This window comes from Procambarus clarkii, chromosome 43, assembly GCF_040958095.1.
Source record: "Procambarus clarkii isolate CNS0578487 chromosome 43, FALCON_Pclarkii_2.0, whole genome shotgun sequence".
NCBI lineage: Eukaryota > Metazoa > Arthropoda > Malacostraca > Decapoda > Cambaridae > Procambarus > Procambarus clarkii.
This window is the reverse complement of record NC_091192.1, coordinates 19,018,309-19,031,913: the sequence shown is the minus strand read 5'-3', so window position 1 is coordinate 19,031,913 and position 13,605 is coordinate 19,018,309. Positions and strand designations below refer to the sequence as shown.

At 46.2% G+C, this 13,605-nt stretch overlaps 1 protein-coding gene across 1 annotated transcript in view; it reads left to right on the top strand.

Moving 5' to 3' along the window:
- Positions 1-13,605, top strand: part of LOC138350006 (ferredoxin-dependent glutamate synthase 1-like) — a 109,526-nt gene that overhangs the window by 22,805 nt on the left and 73,116 nt on the right. Inside the window, exon 2 of the mRNA XM_069300077.1 lies at positions 13,485-13,605. Coding sequence (XP_069156178.1) covers positions 13,492-13,605 — 114 coding nt within the window. The 5' untranslated portion in view covers positions 13,485-13,491. The remainder of the gene's footprint in view (positions 1-13,484) is intronic.

The following is a 13,605-nucleotide window of genomic DNA, read 5'->3' as shown; positions in this document are numbered from 1 at the left end:
TAACACCAAGACGCTCAGCTGCTACACTTGCCACCCACCCCGCATCTTGGGGCTTATCATCCTATCTTGAATCTTATTTTGTGTTTAGATTGGTAATTTAATATTTATCAATAAGTTGTTTTCTAGATAGACACAGATCTAGAACACACAGATCACAGATCTCTTTGAAGTTATCATGGATTGGTTCAGCGCTCTCCCGAGGGCCCGCGATCTGTTAATGTCTCTTGGGTGGTTGACAGTCTGGTCAACCAGGCTGTTAGACGCCTCTGCACGCAGCCTCAAAGTCAGTCATTACCAGAGTGCACAAACAGGAATGTCCTTCCTGTTAAAAAGAAAACAAAAAGAAAAAAGTCCCTAGCCGAATCAGCTTATTCTATCAAATTGCCACAACGGACAGAAAATGGTGCACTACAACACCCGAACCTAACCGAGCGACCCACGCACAGAAAACGTGGTTGTCTGTAAGCCGCTATGATTTATGGTAGATCTTATGTTGTTCTTTGGGGATGTTGACATCAAAATGCCATGTAATATTTGAAAGTACGGCTTGGCTAGTTACGGTCTAGTATGGGGAGCCTGTCGGCCGAGCGGACAGCACGCTGGACTTGTGATCCTGTGGTCCTGGGTTCAATCCCAGGCGCCGGCGAGAAACATTGGGCAGAGTTTCTTTCACCCTATGCCCCTGTTACCTAGCAGTAAAATAGGTACCTGGGTGTTAGTCAGCTGTCACGGGCTGCTTCCTGGGGGTGGAGGCCTGGTCGAGGACCGGGCCGCGGGGACACTGAAAATCCCCGAAATCATCTCAAGATAACCTCAAGATAACGGTTCCTGGGACAAGCTTGGGGTGGATGGGAGTGTGGATGACCTGGAGCGGTGTCTGGGCTCGCTCCCCGCCGGTAGTAAAACTTGTACCACGAAAGTAATTACTGGTAGGCGGCGCGGATGGTCAACTATTGGAATGTACGTGAATGGTTGGAAATCCGACATATCAAACTAGAGAGAAGTGACTTTGATCGATGAAAGATTAAGCCACCCGAGAGGTGGCACGGGCAAGAATAGCCCGTAAGAAGCGACTTTGATTGGTGAAGTTCTTGAGTGGCTTACACTCAAGAAGTGACTTTAAAAGCACCAGGTGTACATAGCTAGAAAGCTTTCGCACCTCGCCTCCCCAACCCTCCTCACTTTGCCATGATTTCGGGGCACAACGTCCCCGCGGCCCGGTCCTTAACCAGACCTCATGGTTGCTGGACTGCTCAACCAAGCTGTTGGACGCGGCTGCTCGTAGCCTGACGTATGAATCACAGCCTGGTTGATCAGGTATCCTTTCGAGGTGTGGCACGGGCAAGAATAGCCCGTAGAATACGTTTTGTCTTGAACACTGTGATGGGTCGGCCAGTTATGCCCATTATGTGTAGTGGAAGCGTCAGGTCCCAAATATGTACAGTAAAATGACTACTGGAATAAGAGATATGGCAGGAAGTGCAGAATAGAACCACTGAAGAGTACAGGTGTCATATTCACACTTATGAACACCAGGGGTCAGAGGCTCCTCGACTTAAACAAAAGTATAAGAAATATTGCCAGAGCAAAAGTTTTTTTCTACCACAGACGTGGCCACACATTTACAATGCTAACCAGCATATATACATTTTCTTGTCCTCCATGGAAAGGGTTAGAGATGTGTTAAACATATAGTTCAATGATTTATTGAACAATCAACCACAGAAGGTGATTGTAGTGCTATTAAAATGCTTATCTAACCTACAGATTTACGAATGTTCTACATAGTGTTCGATGTGTCTTTTTACATAGCGTCTTTAATGTGCGTTTACAAAGGTGAAATGTAATTTTGACCAGCTTTCACGTACCCTGTATACAAATACACATATATATATACACATACCTACACATATCCACATATATATATATATACATACACCTATGTATCTCCTACTTTGACAGGGTAAGATAGCTTCTATAGAAACTTGTGTGTTATTAAACACTTAACCACTGAAGATAAGTAAGATGCGTTTACAAGCTCAGGTTATAGGTACATACATTGTATAATAGATATATGGCATATTGTTTAGGTACAATACATTGTTTAATAGATGTACCCAAGATTGACTATGGTTATCTTGAGATGATTTCGGGGCTTTAGTGTCCCCGCGGCCCGGTCCTCGACCAGGCCTCCACCCCCAGGAAGCAGCCCGTGACAGCTGACTAACACCCAGGTACCTATTTACTGCTAGGTAACAGGGGCATTCAGGGTGAAAGAAACTTTTTGCCCATTTGTTTCTGCCTCGTGCGGGAATCGAACCCGCGCCACAGAATTAAGAGTCCTGCGCGCTATCCACCAGGCTATGAGGCCCCTGCGCCTCAATACAAGTCCATGTAATACAAGTCCAATATATCATTGTTCTAGTATTCATATAGTATTTACAGAGTTCAGCATATCTCAGCCCAAGAGGGTGAAAGTCAGTCAATATGGGACATTCTACAATATAATGTTCAAGGGAGTGCGTGTTTTCTTTCACAAAGTTGACACATTCTGTAATCGACATTTGGGTTTTGAGCTGCCAGATACGTCTATATTCCAGACGTATTCTGGCCACTATAACATCACAACCTGCTTGATGGGGTTCTGGGAGTTCTTCTACTCCCCAAGCCCGGCCCGAGGCCAGGCTTGACTTGAGAGGTTGGGGCACTAGGCTGTTGCTTGGAGCGGCCCGCAGGCCCACATACCCACCACAGCCCGGTTGGTCCGGCACTCCTTGGAGGAATAAATCTAGTTTCCTCTTGAAGATGTCCACGGTTGTTCCGGCAATATTTCTTATGCTCGCTGGGAGGACGTTGAACAACCGCGGACCTCTGATGTTTATACAGTGTTCTGATTGTGCCTATGGCACCTCTGCTCTTCACTGGTTCAATCTTGCATTTTCTTCCATATCGTTCACTCCAGTACGTTGTTATTTTACTGTGTAGATTTGGGGCCTGGCCCTCCAGTATTTTCCATGTGTATATTATTTGGTATCTCTCTCTCGTCTCCTTTCTAGTGAGTACATTTGGAGGCAATGTATTGCCTCACATTGCCCAGTTCTTGCTCTATTAGTCCCATATATGAATGTCTCCTCACGATATTTATCATAATGAATAATTGTCCAATCCAATCTCGCCTGATCATTTTTTTTTTAGAACTAATACGAGTATTGATGCTATTTGTTGAGTTGTTATGAGTGGTAGTTTTCAAGGGGCATATTGGACAAATTCCTGAAGGAAGTGCTAGATCAGGATGGTTGCGGTGGAGATGCGTGCCGCTGCAAGCAACAGCCTGACGGAGCAGGTTATCACCAGACAAGATTAAGCCACCCAGGTTGTCACCCAAGGCCAGGCTTGTGGGCAGAACGCCGCAGGTCACAAACCACAGTCAAGGCGTGTTGATTAATAATGTCCGAGCTTAAAGTGCTCCTCAAATATTATCATTCGTAAAAATGACAAAATATATCGGTGTGTCTGGACTCGTCCGGTTGAAGGTGGTGGGTGTTATTATCAGGACTGACTATAGCAGGCAGGTAACTGGAGACATTCACGTGTCGTAGTGTGAGCAATGAGGCTGTCCAGACACATTCTTATTACGTAATGTAAAGAATAACAAATATATATATATAGGGGGGGGGGACCACCTCTGGTGCAATTGTAGGGACCCACAGCCTCAAAGGCGGGAACACAGAGCATTCAGAGAAAATCTTGCCATTTAACTCTGAATACGTATGAGTGTTCGCTTCTCCTACCCCCCCCTTTTTATGTTGTACACTATTATACAAGGTTATACAGTTACATATGATTGTTTACAAAAAGAGAACATTAAGAGAAAATAAGGGGAAGTGTGTGTATGTATATAATATTATAATAATAATAATAATATATAATATAGGGGGTACCACCTCCTAGTTGCGTGTGTAGGGAGCTTCTACCTCAAAGACGACGATATGCAGCCTCCGGGGAGCCTTGTAGGACCCCCGCCTTCACCCACATACCGTCTTCTACCACTCCCCCTATATTGTGGTGGTGTATCTTTATTTAAAATTTCATTACGCTAATAGGGTTTCAACATTGGTTACAGGCAGGGTACAAGGCACAGGTTGTCGAGCTCCTCCAGCTCCTCAGATGGCGGGCAGGAACCATGGATGCAGTGAGCATTTCCTCTCTGTATCGCCACAATAAGGCGCTGAAAGAGGAAACTGGCGGCTCTAGGGTCTATAGTTGTTTCAATTAGCTTAGAACCCAGCTCCTTGAAAAGCTAGCAGCACTTTTATCCCAGGCACCAAGTGTCTCTGAAGCAATGGGGACAGAATTGTAGTGGCGATCAAAAGATCTGTATTTACGAGACTTGGCTGCTTCCCGGTGATTGGCAGAACTACCTGGCTGTGCAACACTGAAGTCAACATAGGTGTTGGCCAAAGTTGAAATGCAAGTGTAGTCCCACAACAACTGTGTACCATTCTTCCAGGGGTTCATGATCCCGTCTGGGTGACCGACAGGCTCGTCAGAGTTGTGGGGCATTAGGTAACGAGGTTCTCTCTCTCTCTGCTGGACAACCGGCTGTGGTAAGGCTCCTCTTAATGATGTCATTAACCTCACTGTGTCTTGCATGACATCCTGTGCTTTGGCAGAGAAGGTTTGTCAGATGCCACTGAAGAGGACAGGAACGCTGGTACAACAATTTGTGTTGCTGTGCGAACGCCGAGGCCCCCCAAGTCTGACAAGGAAGGCTTGTTTCCACTGTGAGTCGCTGAGAGAGAGGCTGAGGGCCTTTTCTAACATTGATTTTGGTATTCTATCGGCTGGGAAGACCATTATTTTTCAAATTTTTGGCCCAAAACATAGTATTAAGTACAATTATTCTCTCCTAAATAGAAGGTAATGTTAGTTCTTTTCTCATGTTGACGGAGCGTCGTGATGAATGTGGCCACGAGGAAGGCTTACAAACTGGTGTGTGTGGTTCTCGTGCTCCTGGCCACCAACCCTCGCGCTACACGCTGGCTGCAACACACTACAATTCAAGGACCCGGGTTCGACTCCCGGTCGAGGCAGAAACAATTAGGTAGTCTATCTTTTGCTTCTGTTGACCCAGCAGTAAATAGGTACCTGGGAGTTAGTCAGCTCTTGCGTACTTCATCTTGGGGATGCATGTGTTTGAGATAAAAAAATATATAGCAGTAGATATGATAGGAAAAATAGGTCGGGAGCCAGTACATTAAACAACCGACAGTGTGAAAGGCGGGGGTCCAAGCGCTAAGTCCAACAGGCACAAATATGTAGGTACATTACAAGAGGGGCACTGTATGCAGGCGACGAGTCACAATAACGTGGCTAAAGTATGTTGACCAGACCACACACTAGAAGGTGAAGGGACGACTACGACGTTTCGGTCCGTCCTGGACTATTCTCAAGTCGATGGATAAAGGTGCACTGTAGATCACATCACCGTAGAGGCACCGGTCTCTGACAGACTGACTACGACGCCTTTACCCACTGGAATGTGTTTAACCCGCGCCTTCAGCCTCTGCTACACGCGTCTGGAGGTGCAGAGGTGGCGGGAGTGTGGTGGTACAGTGTGGCCACCTGTAGGGGCGCCACCACTGCCCTCTGCTGAGCGCCCACCGCTACACGGTATGAAGCGTCGTTTATGGCGTCCACCATGTGGGTTGTTGACTGCTAATGACACCTGCCTGTACACGGCTTGTGCAACACACTAGGATAGCAGTCGTGCTAATTTCGTCATTAATTGTTCTTGCACATAGATGCAAATTTGTTTCTCAAGGTCAAACACCTGACTACACCTGTTGTTTTTGGTACACAACAGTTCTGTTGTACCTGAGAGAAGCCGTGGACAATAAAGTCCACTTGACTAACACGTAACAGACTCTCCGTTATAGTTATTATAGGTAAGGCTGTGTTCCCTGGCTTACTGACCAGCCATTGGAGGTAGGATGATATCCTTCGAGGAAATGGACCACTAAGCGTAATTCTGTAACTTTTAGTTCTGTAACTTCTAGTGCTCCTGGAATAAGAGTTTTGGACAGGATATCCTGGGGCGGGGGAACAGTGGTGACGTGACAAGTCAGAGGCGCGTGAGGGAGTGTTGGGCAAAGTGTCCCATCAGAGTTCAGAGAACACACTCACCCACTTGTGTCAACACACATTCAAGTCCCTGATGTTGTCCCGTCTTGAGTATTGCTCAGTACTCACTTCCCGTGTCAGAGCGGGGGAGAGCTCTGAATTAGAGGGAATACATAGAACACATACGGCACGCATAGACACGATAAAACGTCAAAATTATTGAGACAGTCTCAAAGCTCTCGAAATGTACTCTCTGGAAAGGAGACGAAAAAGGTATCAAATAATATATACATGGAAGATACTGTAGGGCCAGGTCCCAAAATTGGGCAGTAGAATAACAACATACTGGAGCGAAAGTTTAGTTAATTTATTATGCAACCCATACCCATCCTGTGTAGTTGTGGACGGTAGTGGAAAGGGTTAGAGGCACATAATGGGTTCAGGGACTGAACCAGACAATTCATTTAACTAAAAAATTACAATCTTGATGAGCTAGTTATAAAATTCAATGCGAAAGGTACAGAAGGAAATGCAGAACAGAACCAGTGAGGAGTAGAGGTGCCATAGGCATAATCAGAGAACACAGAACATCAGAGGTCCACAACTGTTCAACACCCTCCCAGCAAGCATTAGAAATATTGCTGGAACAAAGGTGGATGTCTTCAAGAGGCACTTAGATAAGTTCTTGTAAGAAGTGCCGGACCAATTAGGCTGGAGTGGGTATGTGGGCCTGCGGGCCGCTAGAAGCAACAGCCTGTTGGACCAAGTTATCACAAGTCGAGCATGGCCCCGGAGGGTAGACCAACCCCCAGAACCATCTCCAGGTATGCTCCTAATAGAACGTCGCAGTCTGACGCTCAGTTTACTCAATACCATAAATTGTCGTACTAGAATATGGTAACGGCTCGCGAAATCGACAATGTCCCGTTTTCTGTTTTGGGTCCTGTGGTAGGTTAGAATAAGGGTTAAAGTACGACAGTTTCTTGACGTTGAGAAACCTTAAGAGGACGGACTGTTTCATAACTGGAGGTGTCTCGCTCCCCGCCTCTACTGCCAGTACTGCAGACTGTCAACGTCGCCAAGAAACCCTTACCTAACCTTGTCTAGGCTTGACTACGCACCAACGCTTAGGTATATAAAATATTTATATTTGAAGACAAAACTGTTATTTCACACACTGGAAACCTATTCCTGTCAGTGTTGCCAGACGGGTCATATATTGGTACATAATTTGTGGGAGTGTGGTGGCATCATAGTCTTGGAGAGGAGGATGGTGAGGGGGAAGTCCTTAGCGTGTGTGCAGGCGATGAGTCACAATAACGTGAGGAGGATGGTGAGGGAGAAGTCCTTAGCGTGTGTGCAGGCGATGAGTCACAATAACGTGGCTAAAGTATGTTGACCAGACTACACACTAGAAGGTGAAGGGACGACGACGTTTCGATCCGTCCTGGACCATTCTAAAGTCGAATGAGAATGGTCCAGGACGGACCAAAACGTCGTCGTCCCTTCACCTTGTAGTGTGTAGCTTGTGTGACTATAAAGCACCAGGAAGGAATATGAGCACCATGAGCTGGGATATGAGTGCAGCCCAACCGCTTTGACCATCAGTGGATGACCGACGACCCAGGAAGGACTACGACCGTCCCTCTCCCCCTCAGTGGTCGTGGACAGGAGGATAGGCTACCACATCCTGGCGCCCCGGTCACATCTCCTCATTCACCACAACCCTAAGCAATAATGTTAAAGCTGTACGAATAATTAAATAAACGAACTAATAAGGTATATATATTTTTGTATTGCTTACAAAAGGTCTGGGTATGGATTTTATTGGAGGAGGAGGAGGAGGGGTGGGGGGGGGGGGAGTTGTGTGCTAACATGGGTCCCAGAAGCCAGCGTGCTAACACTAATGTGCTTGTATCCAAGTTTACCTTCGGCTCATAATGTTTTGCTAGCATATACGAGGCTCGGTATATATTGGTATATATTCGGGGTAGTATATGTTGGTATATATTTCGTATAAGCACGTATTTTATTAATGCTTTCAGTAAATGGTATCGACTAACCACAATTATAGAAGACAACATATCGGGTACTTGTAGTTGTGCCATAGTGTAGTTCTTACCAAGTTGTTTAACATGTATTGATGTATTTTGTATTTAGCAGCACTTAACCTTGCCATGGTTCCGGTCTATGATCAGGCCTCCTGGTTGATAGGTCTGGTCAACCAGGCTGTTGGACGCGGCTCCTCTCAAACTAAGGTATGAATCACAGCCCGGTTGATCAGGTATTCTTCAGAGGTGTTTATCAAGTTCTCCGTTGAACATTGTGAGAGGCCGGCCTGTTATACCTCTTGTACTCACCTAATTGTACTCACCTAATTGTGCTTGCGGGGGTTGAGCTCTGGCTCTTTGGTCCCGCCTCTCAACCGTCAATCAACTGGTTCTTGTGTGGTGGCAGTGTTGAAAAGTCTTGGGTATTTGATGTTAATAGACTTGTCTCTTTCCATGCAAGTAATGCAACTGCTCTTCAACGGGATTGTTTTGTACACACTACCATAACCTTCTCGTCTCTACTTAAGACGATTAGCATTATAATTTTTTACTTAAATTCATCTAAAAATTTCAATGGTGTACGTAGATATATTTTTGACGAGCTAATATACCAATTTGTTTGGGCAATAGTGGCGGCCATTTTGGAAGTAATTTTTATGCACAATTCAAGTTTTATGACTATAAATTTGTTTGGGGATTTGCTTTCGAGCTGTGGAACTTGTTCTCGAGCCGAGGCTAATATTGGAAACGTACCCACAGAGCCACGGGTAATACTAACCTATGTGTGTTGATTAACTCAGGTTAGTATTAACTAACCAACATTAGTTCCGGGAATTAATGTCCCCACGGCCCGGTCTCTTAACAGGCCTTCTGGTTCCTTTTTCAACCAGGGTGTTAGATGCCACGCCTTGTAGTCTGGCGTATGTATCAGTCTGGCTGATCAGGTATTTGTAACGTTCTCTTTTGGACACCGTGAGAGGCCGGCCTGTTTTACCTCTTATGTATAGAGGGAGAGTGTGTGTGTGTGTGTGTGTGTGTGTGTGTGGAACAGTCTTGGACCTTCATGTTGATAGAATAGTCTCTGCGTACGTATTGCACCTCTGCTATTAACAGGGGTATTTTGCACTTCCTGCCGTGCCTCCTGGTTTCATGTCAAGTTGTGTGCGCGCGCGCGCGCAGAGTTGGAACAGTCCCAATTAATTTTTGCAAGTGTAAACTGTTGTGTACATCTCTCGCCTGCGTCATACAGAATTCAGTTTGAGAAATTTAAATGTTCCTAATAATTTAGATGATTTATTGAATGCATTCGCGCAATAAAATACCTCTGCACGCTCTCCAGGTCAGTAATTTCTCCAGCTTTGAATGGGGCTGTTAGTGTGGATCACAGATCTTGTGTCTGAGCCAAGGTGACGGATGTTCATTTGATGAGTAATTAATGTTTGAAAATGTGTGGTTGAAAATTAGTTTTGTTACACACCAAACTCCAAGTCCGGGCTTGGGGAGAAGAAGAACTCTCACAACCCCATCTAGGTACAATCTAGGTGCAAGCGTTTCCGTGTCCATTGACGAGAGCTGCACAAGCTTCCCTCAATCATGGCGGGTTTCTGTATTTACTAAACAGTTTACGATCTCTGGAGCGCTACGAGGTCGTATTTGACCCCCCAGGTAACCATACTTATCGGCAAGCTCCTAGCGGTATGAATCTCAAATTAATAAGGCCAAACAAAACTGCGATATGGGTGGTTACTTAAATGGTTAAGTATAAGGTAAATGGTTACTTATCTTAGTGGATATATCTTATCTATTACTTATGTTAAGTCAGTTAAGTGGACACTTAAGCCTTTTGCTGATTGGACACAAAATTAACTTGGATATCAGTTACATGTTTATTAAATGGTCTTACATTCTACATTAACATTGAAGCCAGCGAGTAAGAATAAGTAGGTGTGGTATGTTTCCCTCCATTGTTGTGAACCCGCGTGTGTCCGCTTAATGTGTCCTGGCGCTAGTCACTTGGCCCGCACCCTTCCTGGCTCCACCCCAACACCTCTTACTCTACTCTGTGTGTTCTCATCAAGTTGTAGCATTTATATATATGTGTGTGTGTGTGTATTTATATATAATATATATATAATAAAATATAAACTGAAAACTCACACTCCAGAAGTGACTCTAACCCATACTACCAGGAGCACTCTGCTGGCGTACATGATCCCTTAACCGCTCGACCAACACGACCGGACAAAAGAGGATGGTAGCCGAGGGTATTTCCATCCCCCCGCCGGCACTCGGTTCGTAATCTTAGGCATGGTATTTTATCAAATCACCTCATTCTTTGGGGCACATGTGAGGAACACAAATGCGAACAAGTCTGAATGGTCCCCAGGACTATATGCAACTGAAAACTCACACCCCAGAAGTGACTCGAACCCATACTGCCTGAAGCACTCTGCTGGCGTACAGGACACCTTAATTGGTCGTGTTGGTCGAGCGGTTAAGGGGTTTCAGTAACAACTCCACGTTAACCACACGCCTTATTTCACACTTGACTATTCAAGACTTATGAAGGTAGCCTGGGATAGGGGGCAGGGGGTTATAAATGCTAATATTTCTTAAAGCATTTAACTTGGGCCTGTCCTGACCAGCCTAGGTATGTCCTGTATGCCTGCAAATTTGGGCGAGGCAAGGCTCAAGCCTCTTTCCTCTAACATTGGACAGATATATTTCAGACTTCATGACGATCGCTTTGGGGGAGGGGGGGTAAACACATTTTAAAGCATTTAACTTGACTTTAAAACATCTAACCCGACCAACCTATGTCCGTCGTGTACCCAGACCACTCCCCCTGCAAATTTCAGAGTGCAAACTCAAGCTTCTGGCCTCCAACTTTGAATTATGACACTCAGGCGCAGACAGTGTGTGTACTCACCTAGTTGTGCTTGCGGGGGTGGAGCTCTGGCTCTTTGGTCCCGCCTCTCAACTGTCAATCAACAGGTGTACAGGTTCCTGAGCCTATTGGGCTCTATCATATCTACACTTGAAACTGTGTATGGAGTCAGCCTCCACCACATCACTTCCTAATGCATTCCATTTGTCAACCACTCTGACACTAAAAAAGTTCTTTCTAATATCTCTGTGGCTCATTTGGGCACTCAGTTTCCACCTGTGTCCCCTAGTGCGTGTGCCCCTTGTGTTAAACAGCCTGTCTTTATCAACCCTGTCAATTCCCTTGAGGATCTTGAATGTGGTGATCATGTCCCCCCTAACTCTTCTGTCTTCCAACGAAGTGAGGTTTATTTCCCGTAGCCTCTCCTCGTAGCTCATACCTCTCAGCTCGGGTACTAGTCTGGTGGCAAACCTTTGAACCTTTTCCATTTTAGTCTTATGCTTGACTAGATATGGACTCCATGCTGGTGCCGCATACTCCAGGATTGGTCTGACATACGTGGTATATAATGTTCTGAAAGATTCCTTACACAAGTTTCTAAAGGCCGTTCTTATGTTAGCCAACCTGGCATATGCTGCTGCTGTTATCCTCTTGATATGAGCATCAGGGGACAGGTCTGGCGTGATATCAACCCCCAGGTCTTTCTCTCTCTCTCTGACTCGAAGTATTTCATCTCCCAAGTGATACCTTGTATCTGGTCTCCTGCTTCCTACCCCTATCTTCATTACATTACATTTGCTTGGATTAAACTCGTAACAGCCATTTGTTCGACCATTCCTGCAGCTTGTGTGTGTGTGTGTGTGTGTGTGTGTGTGTGTGTGTGTGTGTGTGTGTGTGTGTGTGTGTGTGTGTGTGTGCGCGTGCGTGCGTGCGTGTTTTATTTATACAGAATTGTTATTGCAATACTAGGGTCAGGTTGGAGGTGTTGCTTAAGGTGTGGTGAAGGTTGTGCTCGGTGTACTGTAGTGCATTATTGATGTAACTGTAGCCTCTCCCATGCTGGCCCGTGTGATATTGCCGTGGTACAGTTTTTATCAATACCTCCTGCCAACCGGTGCTATCCTGGTTTGACCAGTTCACTATTCTGGCCGAAACTCCGGTGCAACATTCCTTTAGGTTATTACGTGTAAATTACCGCCTTTCTGACGAGGGTGCTCATTTTAGACCACAAATTTAGACTGGTTTCATGAGGCAAGGCCACTGTGGGCTAGTGTATGATACGGGCTTATGCTTTGTCTGTTGATGGGTGTGTTGCACGCCATGGGTGTGTTGTGACGTGTTTGTGTCTTGTGTTGGACGCCATGGGTGTGTTGTGACGTGTTTGTGTCTTGTGTTGGACGCCATGGGTGTGTTGAGTGACGTGTTTGTGTCTTGTGTTGGACGCCATGGGTGTGTTGTGACGTGTTTGTGTCTTGTGTTGGACGCCATGGGTGTTGAGTGACGTGTTTGTGTCTTGTGTTGCACGCCATGGGTGTGTTGTGACGTGTTTGTGTCTTGTGTTGGACGCCATGGGTGTTGAGTGACGTGTTTGTGTCTTGTGTTGCACGCCATGGGTGTGTTGTGACGTGTTTGTGTCTTGTGTTGCACGCCATGGGTGTTGAGTGACGTGTTTGTGTCTTGTGTTGCACGCCATGGGTGTTGAGTGACGTGTTTGTGTCTTGTGTTGGACGCCATGGGTGTGTTGTGACGTGTTTGTGTCTTGTGTTGCACGCCATGGGTGTGTTGTGACGTGTTTGTGTCTTGTGTTGCACGCCATGGGTGTGTTGTGACGTGTTTGTGTCTTGTGTTGGACGCCATGGGTGTGTTGTGACGTGTTTGTGTCTTGTGTTGGACGCCATGGGTGTGTTGTGACGTGTTTGTGTCTTGTGTTGGACGCCATGGGTGTGTTGTGACGTGTTTGTGTCTTGTGTTGCACGCCATGGGTGTGTTGTGACGTGTTTGTGTCTTGTGTTGGACGCCATGGGTGTGTTGTGACGTGTTTGTGTCTTGTGTTGCACGCCATGGGTGTGTTGAGTGACGTGTTTGTGTCTTGTGTTGCACGCCATGGGTGTGTTGAGTGACGTGTTTGTGTCTTGTGTTGGACGCCATGGGTGTTGAGTGACGTGTTTGTGTCTTGTGTTGCACGCCATGGGTGTTGAGTGACGTGTTTGTGTCTTGTGTTGCACGCCATGGGTGTGTTGTGACGTGTTTGTGTCTTGTGTTGCACGCCATGGGTGTTGAGTGACGTGTTTGTGTCTTGTGTTGCACGCCATGGGTGTTGAGTGACGTGTTTGTGTCTTGTGTTGCACGCCATGGGTGTTGAGTGACGTGTTTGTGTCTTGTGTTGGACGCCATGGGTGTTGAGTGACGTGTTTGTGTTTCAGGTGCAGGATGGTGGAGACGTGGGAGTACCCGCCGGCCCAGGGCCTCTACGACCCGGCCAATGAGAAAGCTGCCTGCGGCGTCGGTTTTGTCGTCAACATCGATGGCGTCGCCTCTGCTAAG